Here is a 22,046-nt window from a genome sequence, read left to right as displayed (position 1 = left end):
TTAACGCACAGGAGACGATCCTCTTTGCCAAGAATCGCATAATCCCTGCCATTAGTTACCCAGTTCTCCCATTCGTTGGCTGATTTGCTACCAACATTATACTTTAGTAGACATTAGGACAGAGTAATGTAGGGGAGAGCAAGCCAAGATGGGGTCGATAAAAAAAATTCATTCAGAAAATTGTACTTCATGATTATACATTTGTGAATAATAATAAACACAGTTTCAGCATCAATCTATCGGAATACGGAAAAATAAATTTCCTGATGCGAGTCCAAAAATTTACAAAACAGATAATCCTTTGGACATAAGAATAGGACATACGTGGGTTGTATGACCACTGAAACAACACTGAAATCTCTGCAAACAACGATATTAACACTAAACCTACCAACACCGGTCAAAATGACCGGTTCCAGGTTTTTTATTTTGCAATTAGAAAAGTAATTAAACCGATTTCACAAGAAACGATTGTATAGATATCTTTAGTAGTGTACGTATTACAATAGGAGCCGCACAAAGTCTAAATAAAATCAATCTTGCCTATTTTATAAGGGAACATATGTGTACCAGTTACTTTTGAGGCTCAGTAGATTTAGTGTCATCAAATTCTCAGGGAAATCAAATGCTCAATTCGAATCAAATAATTTTAATACAGAAGGATACATGTAAATCGTTGTGCTGTCGGCATATTTTGTTTAAATGCTATTTTTTTGAATTATTCTTGCTGACGCATTTGTAAATAGATAAAGATCACGAGAGTCGAGAGATTTCGGGGAGAAAGAAAGCACTGATCATCCGTTTACATAATAAAGAGTAAATTTATACAATCAGTTACAGCATCATATAAATAGTAACGACTATATGCGAATTACAAGTATTACAATATCCTTGCGCGTGTAGTAAAAAACATTATCTACGCTATACTACACTTACATGTTATTTATCGGCAATATATACAGTGTTCTGCACTAAACGGAATTTCCCCCAGACTTATCGTTAGAGGGGAAAATGTCGGCCACCGCGATTATAAAACTCAAGTCCAACAATGTTTGTGCGGAAGGTTCCATGACCCGTACCCTTTCAGACATTCGTTTTTAATCGCCACTGTTTCTACCACGACGTAGTAGACGTAAGAAAATATATCAACATTTCAGAGATGAGTTCCAACTCGAACTTGCATCTCTCTCGAGTCAGCAAGAAAATATATCAACATTTATAATAGCATTTATAACAACATTTATAATAGCTTTTAAAAATGTAAGATTTCAAAAAAGAAGAATTCAAACACGTTGCGCAAATATTTTGAACGATTAGAAAATTCTTTTTGTACTGTAATATATTTCTTTTTTATTTTGAATATGTCCACACATCGTGCTAGAGATATTGGTGTTCGCTCCGTCAGAAAAACGTTTCATGGAAATTGTACGACATCGTGTCCTTAAAAATCTAATATAAGTTAAAAGTTGAAGTACGAAGTGCTGCCAGAGCCTTCGTGGTTTCACGCAAGAACGCACTTCAAGTGATTCTTTTCCATTCACGCCAGTATATTTCAAAGATTTTAGTTTCTCAGTGGTCCTTTCCGTGTGAAGGCACATTACTTTAAATCGATTTTGTGCGTAAATATTAAAAAGGCAAGAACGTTAGGTGGTCAGTCCTTGTAAAGAACTAACAAATTATCGTTTGCTTTCCTTGCAATCTTCTACTTCAGATAATATGCACCATCTAGATCAAACGTGGATATTATTCTAAATGCTTCAACAATTGTTTCGTTGTCGCAGCTGTTAAGACATGAAAATTGCAAGGGACGCAGTTCTCTGTTATATCCACAAGGACTTATACTATAATTGACGTTTATGTTTTATAAAAATTGTTTCAAGTCTGTAGGAAATTAAAATATGTTACATGTATATCCTCGATAAGGCTTAATCACCACGAACTATTATTGATCGACATTTCTACAGAAATTATATTTTACGTTTTCCACTTCTTTGTTCGGAAGATGATACGTGTCTATAAAGCTTCTGAGAATTGTTTGTTTGAATTTGTACAGTTCATAATTCCCCAACCTTTCTTGACTCACAACCACCTTTCCCAAATTTTATTGATAAATCTTCATCATCAAAATTTCCAACTGCAGTTGTGTGTGCAATTTTTGATTTGTAAAAGATTACATCGAAGATAAAGAAAATAAGATATAATTCGAAATTTCAATTTGAACAGCTACTAGATTTTCTCGATGTCCACGTTGGGAACCTATGATCTATTTATTCTGGCAAAAATAAATTCTATCGTGTTCTTAATTGATTAGACATTCAAACTTCGTGAAAGATAACGGGAAAATAAAAAGGAATAATGTGATACTACAATTATCGCTATTATCACTAATAAATGATGTACAATGTAGGGAAACCTAATGTGTTCTAAGACATTGTATTTACAACCGAGATAAGAAACTGTGTAGGCATTTTGTAATTGACATTGAAAGTACTCTAAGCACTGATATTCTTTCATTTCTCCCTCAACCACTGAAATGTTGTGATATGTTTGTTTAACAGGCTGCTCACTGAGCTGGAATATATACAAATATATTTTGTGGACTATAGATAATATGTAACTCTACGTAAAGTAATATTTGTTTCTTAGAAACAATTATTGTACATCGAAAAGATTACAACATCGAAAATAGCGATCTTCCTTTATATCAATACCCTATTCTTGTAGTATAAATTTCACAAAACGTTCACGATGTTCGACGCCCGAATGCTCGAAGAAACTTTAAAACATACATCACGTGTACTTTTAATATGATTCAAACGACGTATAAATGGTTATATAAATATTTCAGACGGACAGTCAGATTAATGTAACACATGGATAGAAATATGTACATCCTCGAAGAGTGGACATCAAAATATCTTGTAATCTAAATGACGAATTACGTATATATCTTAATGTATATATCTTTAAAAAATCAGCAATTACTATAAGCGTATAATTGGACACCTAGAAAATGTAACAATAATGTAACGCTAGTGAACTATGACCTTTTACAACTATTGGATATTTAATAGCTTAGTATGTAGAAGAAACAACTATTAACATTCGCATGTTCAGAATCTATCTTCCTCTTGTCTTCTTGTAATCATCTTTTGACAAATCTTATTCTTATGCATTATATACGTAAAAGAAATGAGCATACTGCAACTTGTATGAGCTATTTCCAATGGAGCAATAATTTTCTGTGACATATTATATTCTGAAAGATTTCGAAATATAATCATCTGTTATAATACGAACGTAGAAAGATGACACAGCTATAGTTTCATAATATAGTTCACATTGAGAAATCGAGACTGTGGCAAACATGGCAACTATGTTAAATTTTAGACAAGAAATATACAGTTACTGTTAATTTAATAAGTTAACCTCACACATTTAATTTTCTTCACTTCAAAAAACCATGAATTGTCTTCAGGCACTGTAATAAACTCTAAATACATCTATCAAATTAGATACAATGGCACAAAAGTGTATATATGTATACGTATACATATATTATGTGTGTGTGTATGTATATTAATTAGTCTGCTCGGTAAAAGCGTTGGAACGATTTCTTTGTTTATGTACAGTTTTCTTTCGCTACAAGTCTGAGGGTACCTATGCTTCACTTTGTTCTCGTTGTTCGCGATGTCTTTCGTTGGAAAACAATAGTGGACAACTTCAAAAGTAGAAGAAGGCATAGTTGCGAGAGATACATAGTCCTCTTATATCGAAAGAAAACTGTATTACTTTCTCAGATATCGTTCTAACGCTCTTAATAAACAGACTGTATATACGATTCTACGACTGATTAAGAAGCCGTAACCCAGACATTATGCTGAACGCAAGCGAATCGAATGCTGCGATTGCTGACAAGGTTAGTACCGACGACGTTGGGAAGAAACGATCAAAGTCGACAGGTAAAAGAACTCGCCAAAGTGGACTGATGCATCCCTGATCAAGGAACGACAAGCAAGTAAAGATACAAGGGCCAAGGTTACAATAGAAGAGCAGACTAAATAAAATCTAGCCCTTCTGGGGTACAAGATTGAGGAAGAACCGCCCACCATGAAGACAAGGCGTTCTTAGAAAAGATGAACAATGGGCGATCTTCTTGACGAGTATCAGGACGTAGTCCAGAAGAAAAAACCCCGGGGAAAAAGTGAGCGAATTGCTGACACCAGCAGATATACTTCTCAAGATCCCTACCGTGACAACTCCCTCAGGCTCCAAACAGCGAAAGGCCAGTTCGGAGCCAGACTACAAGAGGATGATTCCTACCGACTGTGCTTGGGTATAAGAACCTGTCCGGAGCTATTTCTTAGGAGTTCGCCGGGAAGGAGTCTAGAAGTATAGGAGATTGCTGAGCAACTTAACGATTTACCTTCTAACGGGTGGAAGGAGTATGTTGCTTTTCCTGTTCCTAGCAAGTTGTTCCGAAAATACGACTCACTGAAGCCAGTACCATATTCTAGTTACAAGGGGAGCAGCGCTAATACCGCGTAGTCGTGAAGGTTGTGCAGTCGCTAAATCCTAAGAAGAGTGTCCGACTATGATCTGAATCCGATCCTTCTGATTATGTTGAAAACGAATGTATACAGCTATCCCTGTGCTTTATTCTAGAATGTAGAAGGACCGCGTTAAGTCACACGAACATGACCCGCCCCGTATACACATCTCTCGACATACATGAAGTACCTATCTGATAGGGAATCATGTTTAGCTCGACTTTGGATATGGTATTGGCTATGATATCAACATTCAACCCTCACGATATAAAGGCACGTAATCAAAGTCCTTCGTTGGAGACGAGATTACTCCACGCCGGATTATGAACGCTATACTGAACATACAGGAGTGAACATGGTGCGCATTCGCACACTGCTCCCCGGTGTCTAAATATAGGTTGAACCCTTCCAACCCATAACGACTTCAAGCCGAAGACGAATTCAAGCTTGCTTCAAGCAATTCAAGCCAACCCCGTTAATCGATACGTAAGGAGATTCAACTCGTAACACAGAACATAGCGTGAGGAACAAATTTATGTAGAAGATGTTCACTCATTACTAGACTGCGGATCTTTATGCAAAATAAAAATTGTCTACATCGATTGCAAGAGATAGAAACCAAATTGAATGTTATTAATCATTTTAATAGAGGAGATATCATATATTGACATCTTCAATTTTCAAAATTTTACAACAATTTTGAATTCCATCTACTCAATTTTCGTATAAACGCGTAAAGACCCGCAGTCTACTCATTACAATGCCGTCGATCGTTCCTATTATAATTACATTTACAAATAAAGTCCTATTTAAAGCAGTGTACAAGCTCTGTTGAGCTTGAACGCGCTTGGCGGCTTGATGTCTCAACACAAATCTTCGGTACTAACCTTGCATACCTATATATATGCACCAAGTGTCTATATATTACAGGCGTATGTATTACAGCACTGGAAATGTAATGTTCTTTGCCTTATTGTAAAACCAATTCCGTTTGCCTCTCTGAGACAAGAGCTTGAATTATTCGAATATTACATATAAAAATTAACGACTGATAAAGTATTACATACAGTAGGTCGTTAATATATATAATGTATAATTGTGGCTTCTTAAAGCATAAATGGCAATGTACATTTTCTTTATAAAACACACATGGTTCTGTTGGCACAAGGCAAGTAGAAAATTGAACTTCGTTTTTTTTTTTTTTAAGAAAATTTGCAGACGTCTTTTATCGTTTATCTGTCGTTTGCACAAATGTTTCTCATCTTCCCATCCGCGTCTCGAAGCCTCTCTACCGTCTTACACAAACCATTCACTGACATCAAAGAAATAGGTACAACATACTTGCGTATTACTCATGCCCTGTACTTCAAAGATCGGATTTGTCCTGCATGACTTCCTCTGAACAATTTCTGGAGGATAAACAAAGCAAACGTCAAAAAGACTATGGACGCATATAGAACACAAAAGAAAACTACACCAACTCTTCTTATCGTAAGCAAACGCTAAACATATTTCAATTTGATTGCATGTTTCGTTTAGCATTCTGAAATGAAAGTTCGTCTAAAAATATAGATCGAGTTGGTGAAGAGATTCATATATATAACAAATATTGACAGAAAACACTAAATACAAGTATTGTATTGCGTCAAACCAAAAGAATAAGCGAGGACGTTCAATTTATTATTATATGAAACTACGAAAGATGAAAACCTAAAATTGTTAAATAATATGCATTAGTTAAGCTACATATTAAATTAGTTATTGTGACCTCGTAAGTAATGCTAATGGGCACCATTGTTAGTGTCGTTTCCACAACGGTTTAAGACAGTAATTAGACCCTTAAGAATATTCATGATCCCAAGAATAAATATGAACCGCAAGAAACGTAAACAGTGAATTCACCGTACTTGCAAAATATACACGTTGCACAATGTGTTATGGTAGGCTTTCCTGACCAATATGAGTATTTTAATCCATAACATAGATTACAACAAGTTACTTGTAAACCTCCATTTGAGTCTGTATGTCCAAATGAATGAATAAACTTGTACAACACATTTACATTCTACTTAGTAATAATTACTTTACACTGTTATAAATATACATACAATTAGAAATTTCAATCCAGTCTTTACAATTATTCAAAATCAAATGACTTTATGCATCTGTGTACTGATATGCTTATATCAATATACAAACAATATTTACGTATATGGATCTCTTAACTATTGTGTTTTAGAAGACGAATAAACACAAAATGAAAGAAATTTAAGGCACAATAACAATGGGCAAGATGACCAAATGTGGTTATGCAATAGCAGCAAGAGGAAAAATTGCATTGCTTTTTGACATACTAATTACAACCTTCTTAACGAAGCCATACTGAGGGAACTGCATTTGGCCTTTCGTGTCGGCTGAACCGACATGGGTGCTACTAGAACATCATCTCTAGATGGCGAGCCTGAACCACCATTACCCAGCTCCTGGAAAGATATACGAATATCTATTTATCCTATTATCATATACACAATTTTGTAAAAAATACCTACAGCGTTTGAGAACAAAAAAAGAGAACAAAACCACACTTATCAAAGCAAAAAAAATGTATGACAAACAAACAAGATTCAATTCACATTTAAATATAACTAATTCCAAAAAATAACTGATAGAACATGCAATTAAAAAGGTGTAATAAAAAAATGCTTGTACATGTAGTTTTTTTTCAGTGCAAATATATTTTACAAAAAAAAAGAAGAAGAAACGAAAAACAACAAAAAATGGGATCCAGCCTATTTGAGCTTTTTGCTACTCAGAGCTATAACAAAAACAAAAGTAAGAAAAGAAAGAGAAAGTAAATGTCTGCTGCTATAAATGTCTCTATAAAAGCAAAGTTAACTTTGTAAAAATATACATTTTCAACACTTGTAGAATCCATTCTAGAGATATTGCTTTGTTTCATTAACGAGATAAATACGGAATTTTTCAATCTAATTTTGTGACGCGAAGTATTTTGATCCAGTCGAAACACTGCGTGTCGTCACGTTCCTAAAACGAATTTTGCCTGTTGAAAAGTAGATGTCTAGTAATCTTCCCCTCTACTCCCTTTCACGAGAGAAGACGTTAAAAGTCTAACATTTCCAATTTGTTTTCGATTCGTTCGTCATTTCATGATTTAATACTAATCCCATAAAATAAGGCACTACAGCATACTTACGTGGTAGATAATTAAAATTTATCCATTAACATTAAATCGTCATAAACATGAGATTTACAATTGTTCTTGTACCGAAACAAATTGTGGCAAAAAGAGACATACATACACTATGGATGAATTAATGTAAACTCACGAAATAAAAAGAATTCAGCAATGTATTAAAATGATGATAAGAAAATCATGTATATATATTATAAGGTGCGTATATACAATAAATTAATTTTTTTGTTACCATTCGTGGGATGCATTTACGCGATAAAAAGAAAGAAATATTGTTACTCCGTTTAAGCATTGGGAAATATGCAAAAATACAATATATCAAATATTTATATATTATTATACTGCCAACATACACAAGAAAAAAGGTATTAATTAAAAGCACTAATAGTTTTGCAGCCATGCATTCAAGCAGTTTCCACTACGGAAGCTCTTGTTAAAAGATCATATTCAAGGAATAACATTCTCCTGTCGTGAAACGAAAGTAAACAAGGAGAAATTTCGAAGAAAGCATAAGCATATAGGCAAGCAAAACACATGCGATAATAAACAAGTCAACTAACATTAATATTGTTGCAACTCGCTAGCCGCATCTGTGCAAGCTGTTGGCTTGCTGGCGTCAGGCTATTCGTTGATCCAAACGGTGACATCATCGTTGACATCGCTCTTTTCAATTTACTTGGGGTTTTATTAAAACTAAACGCTCGGCCGACTTTCATCCTTGTACGAGACGCAAATCTGAAGAAAAATGTTCGTTACAAATTTACTTAATCTAATCATCGAGAAAAAAAGTAATGCTTGACTGAAACTTTATTCCCCACTTCGTTACGTTCATAGTTTCATAAATAAAATATTAATAGTTCTTCATGACGTACTGACTTCATGACTCTTTGTACACTAAGTAGAGGGAAATAAACTTTCTAGTAACTGAAGGAATTAGCAAACATAAAAATAAAAGAAACCCCAAACCTTAACAAACCAGTTCAAGTAAATATTACGTTCTAATTGTTAATATTAACATACTTGCAAAAGCCAAATCATAGACATGTAAATGTTTGCATGCTGAACTATCAAATAGATTTATAGAAGTGCCAATCTACATTACAAGTGTGTAAACGTGTAAATAGGGCTCAACTGGACAACATTTTTAGATACAAATTTCATTGTCTGTAAACCAAAAGCGTGTAAGTAAATTTGTAAGTTGTGTGAATGTCTGAATCAAAATGACGTTAACTATTTTGATCGTAAAATGTTAATAATCTGTAACAGGCTGATATAATATCTATATTACGCTTGAACTGGTCAAATTATATTTGTACAAATTATAAAAATATAATTCTATATGTTCGACATATAACCGATTTGTTTGTATAAGCAAGGAACAAAGGATCAAAGCGAATAAAAAAAAGATAATCAGCCTGGTGCGAAAACTGACGGTAGTGGGACATGTAACGTGGTTTCACACATGCTATTGAGTAGGAACACATACGGGTCCATATACTCCAGGTAAAAATTATGAAATAGGCTCCTGCAACCAAACGAGTCGTCGCCCCATTATTTTTTGTTAACATGCAATACAGGAGAAAAACAGTTTAGAGCACCAAATAACTATTCCCTTCTTAATTTCTGTATACTGTTTATAAAAATATATGTTCTATTTAATGTGTTTCCATCGATAATTATGCAACAGTATGTACTATCCATATTAAAAATGCAACAACTTTATTTTGAATGCATTCTTATTCGATTGAGCATGTTTAAAGTCTATTTGAGTGAACATAAAAATGAAAAGCCAACTAACGCTAAATAATTTGAGAAAGTTTTGTGAAATAATACGTTAACCGGAGTAAGAGTAACATACATAATCGAAAAGGAGTATAACTGAAGAATATGAAGTATAGTTTAGTAGAACTTAGTAATAATGCAATTATGCTATTTATTTTTGTTGCGTTTAACGAACTTTCTAACTAGAGACGGATATATACTTTCTTGAAACATGTCCCTACAAAACTGTAAGTATGTATTATCAATGTAATTTTAACAATGAATTACCTGTTATGCAAAATTCAGAAATATTTTTTTTATAAATGTTGCGAGCAATTTGTAAAAATGTTACTTACAGTTTTGTGAGGAGTAGAATCACTTACAAAAATAAAACTGTACAGCAAATTCAGAATTAATTTTAACTACTTACTTAAATGCTTTACTTAAAGTTCCTAATGCTACATCACTTGTGTCAATTTCAAGTTGATGCGAATCAAGACATATCAGGAACGTGTCCTATGCATAAAAAAAAAGATAAAAATGTTACAACCAACATCTGTAACGGAACAATATTGCTGCAATGATTAAAAAAATGAAATGAAATCGAAGTGCTTGCGAAAATGCGTTACAACTTACCGCATCAGCTTTGCATACTGTATTGGCCATTTGCCTGCATAACGTCCGTAAATAATTCGTTTTATTTACTTCTTCGTCAGTAATCGTAAATGAAAATAATTTTTCTTTCAACTCTTGATTACTTCTTACCATTAAGGCAAATACTTTATGGCATTCTGCAAACAGAAATATTTATTACATAATATAATAGTTAAATGTGGAAAGAAGCATCACAATTTCAGTTGATCTTAATACATTATCTACCGGCGATTAATCCATAATTTTTGGAAGTCTATGGCTCATGGCTGAGGATTTTTTAATAGATCCTTCCACAGCAACAAAAATTTCAATCATAAACCAACAATAACCCTCAATAACATAATCTTATAATTTCGTTTGGGATTATTGTGTAAAATATTTTTAAGCTTCCATTTGGCACAGCACAATTATTTAAAAGCCAATTAGGCCTATAGGGTTCCGGTAGATAAAGTGTTAAAGTAGAAATATTTTGCAATTATATAATTTAAAGGAAAAAACCTGAAATATTTATTATTTAGTGATACAATACAGCGTGTTTCGCTTAAAACAGCTAATCATGTTTATAGGTTCGTTCATGGTCGAATTTCTGTTACGTTAAAATCAGATATGTCGCTGAAAGTAAGTTCTGCATTAATTAGCAACTTTTAAAGTCCACGGTCATTTCAAGGTCGTGCTATTAAACATGGATGAATGCACAATAACGTTTGCTATAACATATAACAACAAAAAATGTGTATATGCGTAAAAAACACGAGCGACCTTGAAAAAAACGATTAAAAAATTATAATTTATAAAAACCGATTCTTCCATCTGATTCGTCTTTTGAAACAATTTAAATTACGTCAGAAACATTTTTTATGTTTTCAGAGAAAGAGGAGATTAGGGGGCCTGTTTTAAGCGAAACACCCTGTATATTGTATTATTAGCTTACCGTCAGTTTCTCGTATGTCCACAACTTTTTTAATTGTACTGAGGGATACCATTTTAATATGTTTATATGGTTTCCCTTGACTTAATTTGGTCGCATGCAATCCATTTGCTGTATTAGGGCTTTTTAGTGAATTGAAGGCTTTAGATCTCTTTTTACAAATCTCGAGTGTATCAGTAAAGAGGAACAAGACTAAGTGGTCACCACGCCCGCTCAAACCTTCGCTGAGTTCCATCACATCGCATTTGCCAATAAATGATCGATGTGAAGAAACTAAATGCGGCGGACAATTATCAATCTCATTAAAAATGTCGAACATAACTAATTGGCCTTCGGTTTTCCTTTTATCTTCGTTTATATACGTCATGACTTCCTTAATACTGCTAATCGACAATTCCAATGCGCTATGATCTGGATTGTTTTTATTCGTATGTTTCAGGATATCTGTAATAAATAATGAGTTTCGAGGTACGGTTACAATTAGGTATCTAATAACTAGACTGCGGATGTTTATGCAATTTTCAATTTTTGTAGACAAATTTTAAGAAATTGGTACCAAATAAAATTCTATTATCATTGGTAATAGCATTTGTAGATCCAAAATAAATAAAAATCGTAGTAAATTCTGTTGAATTTAATACTCCAGCATTTTTTGAAAATTTTTATAAGCCATAAATGCATAAAAATCTGCAGTCTACTAATAACAATTAAACCACTCACCATTTAATAGTAAACTAATACTGGGTAACCTTTGTACTGGTTTGATCAACAATTCCTTCAAGCTTTGTCGACCACATTCAGGTTTTGTCTGACAAACCTTCAGAAAGGCATGAAATCGCGGTTTATTTTGATCACATTGGTCGAGCATTTCCTTTGTATTTTCGAAAAAGTTGACATACGGTGGGTATGCCTTGACTAGGTCCGGTGCAAACTTTAAAAATATATTGCCTATACTAATTTCCTCCATCCAGTGTGTTGCACTATATCTTAATTCTTCTAACATCTTCTTATGGACTTCATAAATGGGTGGAAAATTACCAAATATAATTTTAGCTTCTGTGCCATTTAATAGCTCGTCACTTGTATCTATGAGATCTTCCAATGGTGATTTAAACAACTGAAACGAAATGAGTATATCAATTTACTGTGTTTCTAATTATGAAACAGGACGAAGATATACCTACCGTCATAATTGTACTGAGAATCCCAACATAATTTGACTCGGTTTGCACTAATTCTAAGAAAACTTGATGACGCGGCGATAAATTTTTCCTTGAACTGTCTGTACTCACAGCTTCCACTTCTGGAATATCTGATAGTTATCAATAATTCAATATTATATTATCTTCCCCTTTACATGGTTCATGTAAATGTTTACTTATTGTTAGCAGTATATTAACCCTCATCCGTCCTTTATTTTCGCAAATTAATGTGTCCCTCGTATGTCAAATTGACACAATGGTAAAACATGATGAAACAATGGTCCAACAAATAACTCACAAGTTATTTGAAGCCATCATGTTAGGCGAAAATGGTGTCAAATTGACACGAGGGACGGATCAGGATTAAATTCAAAAATTTGGATTATATGCGTTGTTAGTAAGATAATATTAAAGAAAAAATAATTAAATCAAATATACCAATCCACTGAGCAAAATAAATGAACAAAAGAAGGGAAGATGTACCTTGGACAGTTAAAAAGATTAAGTCGACTATGTTAAATAAGTTTGTGTATGACAATGATTAATTGTAAGAGATGATAGTTGAGGAATGTTATACTTGAAAAAATAAAATAATATAAGAAGCTCAAAAATCTACTTAAAAAATCGAGTAACTAACCGTCAAGTAATGGCTTATCTGGGCTTGCTGTACAGTCAAGAAAGCTTCCACTAACACTCAAAAGACCGGCATCGCTGATGCTGGATCGCCTTTTATGCAGAGCTGGTGAATCCGCGCCGTTTTGAACTAAACTAGACAAAGTTTCTGCTAGCCGTTTACGTTTTCGTCTTGTGGACGCTGTGCTTGGAGTGGTTGTTTGCTGACTATCACGTCTAGCTGATATCGTTGGCGATAGAACAGATTCCAAATACTGGACATAAAATCAACTATTAAACGCTATATTGATACAACAATCTTAATACACGTACATCTTCAAATAAATACTCCTTTTCGTCAGCCGCTCCCTCATTTTGCACAGACGTCCAAAACCATTCAGCTTTCACGATATGGGCTCTTACAGACGCCAAATCCGGTAATGCACTTACATTTGATTCATCCACAACCTAAAATAAGAGTAACTTATAATTTTACAATAACTTACAGTTTTTTAGACAATAGTACGTTTGACAATAACTTTTTAATAGAGCTATGCGAGAACCCAAAAATTTCGATATATTCTAGAATCACCAAATTTTCGAGAACCCGTCCAACCCGATATTTTCGGGTTCTTGCACACCTCTATTTTTTAATCTTTTTTATACCATTAGTGCAACAGGAATATTAGATTAACACAAAATGTATTATAAAGTGGAGCAGCAATATTTGGAGGACGAGATGTTAGGAGTGCAAATATGTGGATATCAAATTACTGACGACGGTAACACGTCTGCAAATATGCAGTTTAATACGACACAGGGGATGACATCACAAAGACAGGATAAAGAATAGTCTACTATGTCTAACCAGTGAATACGTAACCTACGTACAACAAAAACATATTTCCTTCCCAATCCTACGTTTTATAATTCCTCCACAACTACGAATCCCATTAAAAAGAAAAATAAAAGTACCGAGAATAATTGTTTGCCCTCTGGTTTCTCATGTTTCGCATAATCATCTTGTGAATCGCAAGTTTTCGAAGGAAGAAACGAATATTTTCCGGATGATGTAAACGTACTTTTCAAATCACATTCAGTACTTGATAACTTTGCTACCTTCGCAAGTACAGGGAGGGGACTAGGCAAAGGAGTATACTTCTGTCTTGGATGAGTTTCTGGCGTCTTTTTCGATGGACTAACAAGTACATACTGCTTAAACATTGGTAAATTGATGTGACTAAGCTTCGACAACATAGGTGAACTCAATCTACATGTACTCAAAAAGCTTTTTTTCTTTGTCATCGGTGTATGGGGATTATGCAAAAGGGAATCATTAAGTTCCGCGTCGAATCGTTTTAATAGATTAGGCTGAGAATAAACTTTCTTAAATTTACATTTTTCTGGAGAATCAAGCTTGTGAATTGCAATGCAAGACTTCACTTTTCGCCATTTAATATACCGTCTAGGAGTTATGATTTTCCTATTAAGAAAAAGAGAATTTTGCGAATACTGTGGACTTTTACAAGAATTCGACAACTGTGCTTTGGTTTCGAAGTAATGTTTGTTTACATGTGAAGTGATTCGTTTTTTACAGAGTGTAGAAGATTTAAAGTAATATGATCTTGATTCATCCTCTACATTTTCATGACCAGTATTATTACTCGAAACATCGGACATATTATCTTCTATCTTATTCTCATCCTTAGCTAATGAAAATGAAGATACAGACTGCATGTCCAATGTTGTAGGCGTTACAGGAAAATTAGTTTGACCAGATAGAATTGAACTGTTTGTTTGCATTATGTTATACTTTAGTGAAGACATATCAATGCCCGAATCAGCTCGTGGAATAGAAAATTCTGACATATAAGACTCATCTGGCAAATTATCATCCATACAAATAGCCGAGTCTTGACTAATGTTATCTGAATTGGAATGATTAAATCTGTTTTCTTTAAAGTCTAAATATTGTGGCAAAGAAGAAGACAAACCATGCGAGAAATATTTATTATTCAATTTGGCTTTCATTTTCGCGTAATTAATACTGCAGGCACGTGATAGACTCGCTGTTTTTGCGTTAGGGATAGTATTAGTATATGGATTGTAATAAGTAAAGGTAAATGGTTTTAGTGTCGTGTACTGGTGCGGAATGTAATGAGGATTTTTAGTGTATGGTAGCGTATTAAAAGCATTGTTGCGTTTCTTGTATTCACCACTTCCTACATCTGTTACCTAAAGAATGCAATGACCGATTGATTATGTTTTTGTACATTAAATGTATAATGCTCGTGTTATACACTGAAAAGTAATATACGTTAAACAAAAAATGTTTTATCTTCGCACTCACCACATGCGTACAGTTTGGATCGTCAATTTCGGTAGGTTCGCCGCCCTGCTGTTGCAGAACTTCACACATGTGACGTTTCTCTTCTTCAGGGAAACCAAAGAAACATACTTTTGCACCAAAAAATGGCTTCAACTTATAAGCAGTGATCTGCTTAAGAAAATATTAGTTTAAAATAACATATGAAGATGAAGTTTGTTTATTAAACAAATTTTATCTTCATAATACAGTACTTTTCCTCTTTATAGCATCAAATAAATGGGCGCGTGCGAGAACCCGAAATTGTCGGGTACGTGATAGTCGAGACAAGTCGAGAAGGGATCGGCTCGAGACCCGTCCCGACGTTTCCGGGTTCTCGCGCACCTCTAAAAATAAACAAAACAAAAATGTAATAAATATTGTAGATGGTATTATTACCAGTTCTTCATTGTTTCCATAAATAGAAATATCGTTTTTGGCATTCCATAAGGCTGTCACCCAATCCATCGACATTACTGGTACCCGAAATGTGACCGCATATCTATACTTATCTCCACCGCAACAATTAGCGATAAGATGTGTCACTTTTGCACCCATTTCTTTTCTAATACTTCCACCCATGTTATGAATCATGTTGATCAATTTGGTCTGTAAAGATAAGTATCATAAAAATGTCTTGTGTGTTGTACTTGATGATATAATCAGAAATTAGGTTGTTGCATATGAAATGTCCGAGTGTTAGTAGCTAGTTTTTTAAAACACTGGAATATTTGCATTCTAAAATCAGACATTACATATGCAGCAATCTAATGAATAGACTGTGGGTCTTTATGCAAAATAAATATTATCTGCATCGATTGCAAGAAATAGAAACTAATTTAAATGTTATTTCTTCCCTTAATGATTTTAATAGAGGAGAAATCATATATTGACATCGTTAATTTTAAAAATTTTCCAACAATTTTCAATTTCATCTACTCAATTTTGATATAAATCCACGCATATAAATCTATGCATAAAGATCCACAGTCCACTAATGAATATAAATCCATAGTTTAATACTAACCAATTCATCCTTCTTCCTAAATCCAGTAAATACTACCACCGTGCCTACCATAGCTTGTGTATACATTGGTCTGTTAATACTAGGTAGTGTGTCCTTTCTTTCTGCCAATTGCAGAAGCGCCGTCGGTCCCAATATTCTATAATTTGTTTAATTAAAATGACCAAAAGTCAGGTTCTTTTGATGAATATTTAATGAATTAAAAAATACGTGAAGAAAATTATGACAAACCTATGAGCAGTTTTATGGAGAGCATCGTATTCAAGTCCCTCGAACTCTTTTAATATAAAATACGTGCAATATGTTGTATCTTCTACATATTCTAAGCCAGTTTCCGATGTGAGGACAGGTACACTAAACTGCTGAGCAGCAGCACCGAGTACAGGATCATCCCCAGCTGCACCGATTAAGCATATTCGCTTTTTCCGTGGAATAATCACAGCTGTAAATTAAAAATATTTGCTTAGTACAATACTATTACAAGCGACTTTTATTATTTTAATAAATTTATTATTAACCGCTTAAGTAACTAGCTCGTGACAGCCATGGGCTTTTAAATAAAACTTTCTTTTTAAATAACAAGCTATTATTTACCAATAAGGGATTAAACTAGCTATTTTTATCCATTTTAAAAATTATCTCATTACATTAATTGGATCTTAATTAATTAGCTTTACTACAAAAGATGAGTTTAGTTGTATCAAGTTACCATGAAGTATTTCAAATGTTTGAAAAAAGATGGTGTTATACAAATTGTCTATAAACTAATATTTTGTAGTATTAATAATATCCTTGAATGACATTCTTGAAATCTAAATGATTATTAGAATGAAGAGTGACTAATTTTGCTATGACAGTAAAAGCAAGCTTTTCAAATTCGGGAACAATGACTGCAATAAACAGCTATTGTTGTACATCTAATCTTATCTGACACAATGGACACCAAACAACCCCCTTGTACCTTTTACTTCCATATTTGAAATATCTTTCAAAAGATGACTAAGCCAAACAAAACACACAAAAATATCTAAGCCCTAAATACCTAAAGTGACGTTTTATTTACTGTTTCCGATGATGAATCGATTATGGGTAGATAAAGTGAAATCATAATTACAGAAACTAAATAAGAAACAATATTTTACATAATATCTTCCCTATGGTGGTAATTCATTAATCTTCAAATAACGCTACAATATAAATGTTAAAAATACGATGAACACAAAACGAGAATACAGTGGTTTACGAAAAAGTCAAATCAATGTGGACAGAAAGTGACAAATTATTCAATTCTGACGTAATTTTGGAGAATAAGTCAAGGCCGTATTTATAAGGAACCGTTGACATTCCTCCCGCGTAAACTTCAAAACATAATACAAGAATACATGGCGAAGGTAACGGATATCAAATCTGAATTTATATATGGATCAGGATAGGTGACAGATATAAGACACGAGTATTGTCGCGTGAGTTTTGATAAAGAGTGAGGTAGGGTTAGTTCATCCTGCTGGCTAACTTATACATATCGACTAATACAATGCACACCACTCCACAAGTTAACATTAAAAACTACAATGTTAACGAACTTACGCTCACTTCTAACTGCCTCTTCACTATTTATATCACTGATACTGCTGTGAACGCTTTGCTCTTCCATTTTGGCCGTTAGTTACAACATCGTTTCACTTGTATCTAGATACACTCTTCTTCGCACTGATTATTCAGAGCGCCTCCTATGGGCGAATATCCAGCCAGAGAAAGGACCCAGAAAAAAATAAGGGAAAACGATGTTGGTTCCGAAGGCGCTCTATATAACACCTTTGCTTTGTACAAACGATATCAGAGTTCGAGTCCCGAACAGGTCCCCCACGTGAATCTTTTTCATAGATCCTACAGTACGCGAGGTACCTTTCAAATACAGCATTGCCTCTGCAACATCGCGCTCGGCGATCTCTCTGGGATCACGTTTTTTAGCCCCACCATTCCATTGCGCATACAATCACGCGCAGTCCTTCGAGACAGGGAGAAACCGATCAACGAGCAAGACAGAAACAAAGCAAGCTTTTATGCGCGAATGTCCACATGGACTGTGGACAGACAATGCAGCTTGTCTCACTCTACCGTTTTGTCTGTGCGCATTCCCTTTTTCGCACACGTATCTTTAACCGAACAAAACACGCGCCTCCGACTCCGACGATGTTTCCGTTTCGTACTGCGTGCTTGTAGTGGAACTGGGCTCACCAGCCCAGCGTATGCGCAGAAGATCATTCATGCACACACGATAGAGTGAGACAAGCTATGCCGCACGTCCGTATGTCTACATGTCTACATACATTAGACCAGACAGAGTTCCAACGTTCCAACTTGTAGCTCGCGAGTCATACGCGGCATCTTCCCCGCTTAGGTTCTTCCCCACTCTTAGACTTTATCGTTATTGTATGTATAGTAGAACACGCACACATTGTAACCGTCCCTGTTCCCTCCACTCACTAACGCTACGGCTGTAGTAGTCAGAAAATGTTCGAATGGTGGGGACCTTGTGGTTGTCGGAGGGGAATAAGTTGGAACTCCCTGCATTAGACGATTAGACGTTATACACTATGTGACAGAATGACAGCACACATTATGATTGACTTACATGATTTTTACTGATTTTCACATTGAAACTGAAACTCGTTTCTATTTATACACTAGTTCAGGAGACGTTTAAGAACATCAGTAAAATCAAATTGGATTTTACCCACCTGTTCAGCTTGGTTTGATAAATGATAAATATTACATTTTTGCCAAAATCTAGCAAGAGACAAAATGATGGCACACGTGTATAGAAATATAAAATATTAACGAATGAATCTTTATATTCAGTGGTTCTGTTATGTGAAGGTTTATATCAGGTTGGAACGAAAGTTTGTAGCGTTTTTAAATAAAAATTCAAAGATAAAATTAAGATATTTATTCATAGGTTTATTGAATAACATGATAAGTTGCCTAAAAAATGGCAGAAAGTAATAGAAGAGAATGGAAAATATGTTATTGAACAAATCTATGTATAAATATCCTAAGTATATCATTGAGTTTTAATTTAAAAATGCTACAAACTTTCGTTCCAACCCAATATAATTTTTCAATACTCTTCCGAGTCAATTTTTTCCCACTTCTCTTGAATACTTCTATTGAAGACTCCTATTTTTGTATACTCTACCCTGACAAGATTACTCTAATTATTTTTAATAATGTTGAGATCAGATCTTGTTAGCCAATCTAAAATTTGAATTTTCTTTAGGAAGAGTGTACACTTTGCGGTATGAAACACAGCGTTTTCCTGTCGGAAAGTGAATTTATCTTCAGCAACACATATGCTATTCATTCTTCCAGTAACAAATTTTATGTCCATTCTCTCATAATATTGGGTTGGCAAGAAAGTAATTCCGGTATTTTAAGGTGAAATAAAACCAAATTTCTTTATTCAAATGATGAACTTTAATCAATAAAATATTTTCTTATTTATTCTTGTTTGCAAAAGATTATAGAACAAAAGGGAAAATATCTTATTCATTAAAGTTCATTGCTTGAATAAAAAAAATTGGGTTCTATTTCACCTTAGAATACCGGAATGACTTCTTGCCAAGTTGTACCACTGAATGTTGCTCATTCTCTAGATTTAATATGGTATATATTTCACGAGCACTTAGTTACTTTTCATGGCTCATTTTTTTAACTACATTCCATGTTCAATACTTGTTATTCAGTAGCTTATGTACAACTGAGAAGCGTAGATTTTGTGCTTGTGCTATCATTTTATCCCATGAGCGTACTACAAAATTTACATTTGCAGTCATAATGTATGCATGTCATACATACAGGCATGCCAAAAACTATTAATAATATGGAAAATGTATGTTACCTGTTTTGACTACAAAACTTTACAAAATGCAAGATGCTATCTTTTTATCACACAGTGTATGTTTTCTGCTCACATTGTGCTCTCTTGCTCACTCACGGCTATCTCTCTTTGTCTACGACTGCGAGGGCAGCACTGTTGCAGGACCAACTTATTAACCAATTGAAGCAAAGACAATCTTTCTCTAACCTCCCTAATATCACACCGCGTCTTTTCAATTGCGAGACGTTGGAGAGGAAAAGTTGTTTATATATTCGCACATATCTGAACAATCTGAATACAATTACGAGTGTGCGGGCTGTCCAATGCGTCTGGTATTCTGATTGTTCCGAGTCGGACCGGAGGATATACTCGGGTAACCCGATTGTTTCAGGTAACTCGACTGTTTCGGGACGTCCGAATGTATCGAAATTGATGTACATAATTAGTGAATAAAAGTTGCATGTATTTTTGAAAAAAATAGGATTTTCTTTTATATTTTAAACATTGTAAAGTACATTTGAATCTGAATAATGTTTTTTACATTCAGAGAGCTGGGGAAAACAGTATTTTAAATATTATATAAATAATAAATAATCCTATTTATTTTAAACTATGTGTACAGCGGGTTACTCGAGTATTCGTATGTCACGGGTAACCGTCCGAACCTGCCCGAATTTTCATGGCCCGATCCGAACCCGTAGCGGGTACCCGTTACCCGCAAACCTCTGGAACAAATGCATACCAACACTTGTGCACGCATGTGTTCACAGTCGCATTAGTATTTATATGTGACGTGATCAAAATTCACAACATTTAATATGTATACTCATACATATTTTGTTGGAGACTTTTTATTTTGAATCTTATGCATTGAAATTACGAGTAATCGTTCCATATTTGTACAATGGCACACAAAGCATTCTAATGAAACAATGAATAACTTGTTAACAAAGTAATATAACGTTTGTTTTTACTTTCATGTTTTAAGTAGTGTTCAGAACAAACATATACTTTTACTCTATCACAGTTCAAAATCATTTACAAATATTTCCAAGGTGAAAAGTGAAAACAAAATCCAGAAATACATATTCTGTTGATTAGTAAAAAATATTAATGAATTTCGAATGTATCGCAATGTATTTACAACTAAATACAGCATGATATCTAATACTCGTTCATTGAAAAGTAACGTCTAATATTGTAAACAATTGTCACGTTCATTTTTCCTAGCATTATTCTTTCTTAAAAAAGTAGAAAACTCGAGCGTACATTAATAATAATGCGACTGTATATATGACCGAATATTGGCACTAAACAACACTTTGTACCGTTAATGTTTATTTAAAATCCATCACGAATATGACAGCCTTGTGGTCCGTTCTGTTTTCCTGCTTGACACAAGTGTCATAGAGTTGCACGTCCACGCAATTATCAGTGGCAGCGGCACCGCATTTTTCTCTATTTATCTCCGTTGTTCTTCCTTAGTATATATACATACTTCTTTAGCCACTTGCCATTGTTCACAGATTGCTGAAATGTTGCTGCCTTTCTCGTAAATATAATGCGCGCACTAAATAAATTCTACTCACTTCAGATTAGTGTGAACAACTCGCTTTACCGTTCACAAAGAGACTCGTAGATCGTGATTGATATTAAAATACAGCAAAACACCAGCTACATTTTGCAATAAGACTCGAAGGCGCATGCAAATGCGCAACAGTCTAAGACGAAAGACTGTATTTTATTATTATTGAACGACTGCAAATAGTGGAACGAAGAACAAACGATTCGTGGAGTTTCTACGCGCCGTTACTATGTTATGCTGCTATGCTATGTTACTACCCACATAAACATGA

The 22,046-nt window shown here is 34.2% G+C and overlaps 2 protein-coding genes across 11 annotated transcripts; both read right to left on the bottom strand.

The window, feature by feature from the left end:
* Positions 1-797: 797 nt before the first annotated feature.
* Positions 798-22,010, bottom strand: LOC143213554 (protein ECT2-like). Of its 10 annotated transcripts, XM_076433505.1 has the most exons (18): positions 20,212-20,915; positions 18,641-18,878; positions 17,898-18,318; positions 16,542-16,752; positions 16,314-16,449; positions 15,686-15,895; positions 15,272-15,421; positions 13,255-13,389; positions 12,947-13,196; positions 12,292-12,419; positions 11,828-12,224; positions 11,111-11,551; positions 10,162-10,316; positions 9,956-10,041; positions 9,197-9,289; positions 8,325-8,499; positions 6,915-7,033; positions 798-5,959 (listed from the first exon to the last, which is right to left on the bottom strand). In XM_076433505.1, the coding sequence occupies exons 3-18, from the start codon at positions 17,962-17,964 to the stop codon at positions 5,917-5,919; spliced, it is 2,796 nt and encodes a 931-aa protein (XP_076289620.1). In that variant the 5' UTR covers positions 17,965-18,318; positions 18,641-18,878; positions 20,212-20,915; the 3' UTR covers positions 798-5,916. The 10 variants fall into 10 exon arrangements, with proteins under 10 accessions (XP_076289620.1, XP_076289619.1, XP_076289621.1 ...); XM_076433504.1 differs by lacking the exons at positions 18,641-18,878; positions 20,212-20,915 and adding an exon at positions 21,519-22,010 and having other exon boundaries at positions 17,898-18,040; XM_076433506.1 differs by lacking the exons at positions 18,641-18,878; positions 20,212-20,915 and adding an exon at positions 21,689-22,010 and having other exon boundaries at positions 17,898-18,040.
* LOC143213557 (uncharacterized) lies at positions 13,397-15,265 on the bottom strand. The gene has a single exon (XM_076433524.1). The coding sequence runs from the start codon at positions 14,950-14,952 to the stop codon at positions 13,846-13,848; it is 1,107 nt and encodes a 368-aa protein (XP_076289639.1). The 5' UTR covers positions 14,953-15,265; the 3' UTR covers positions 13,397-13,845.
* Positions 22,011-22,046: the final 36 nt, after the last annotated feature.

Source organism: Lasioglossum baleicum, chromosome 11 (assembly GCF_051020765.1).
Source record: "Lasioglossum baleicum chromosome 11, iyLasBale1, whole genome shotgun sequence".
In the NCBI taxonomy this organism is placed as follows: domain Eukaryota; kingdom Metazoa; phylum Arthropoda; class Insecta; order Hymenoptera; family Halictidae; genus Lasioglossum; species Lasioglossum baleicum.
Note: the sequence above shows the minus strand (reverse complement) of the source record. Positions and strands in the feature narration are given on the sequence as shown.

Bases quoted from the DNA above. Each gene is read 5' to 3' on its own strand.
- LOC143213557 (XM_076433524.1), bottom strand. From the start codon at position 14,952: ATGAAAGCCAAATTGAATAATAAATATTTCTCGCATGGTTTGTCTTCT.
- LOC143213554 (XM_076433504.1), bottom strand. From the start codon at position 17,964: ATGGAAGAGCAAAGCGTTCACAGCAGTATCAGTGATATAAATAGTGAA. The intron at 15,896-16,313 runs GTTAGTATTAAA...TTATCTTTACAG, and splicing joins TTAGGAAGAAGGATGAATTG to ACCAAATTGATCAACATGAT. The intron at 13,390-15,271 runs GTGAGTGCGAAG...CTCTTATTTTAG, and splicing joins ATCCAAACTGTACGCATGTG to GTTGTGGATGAATCAAATGT.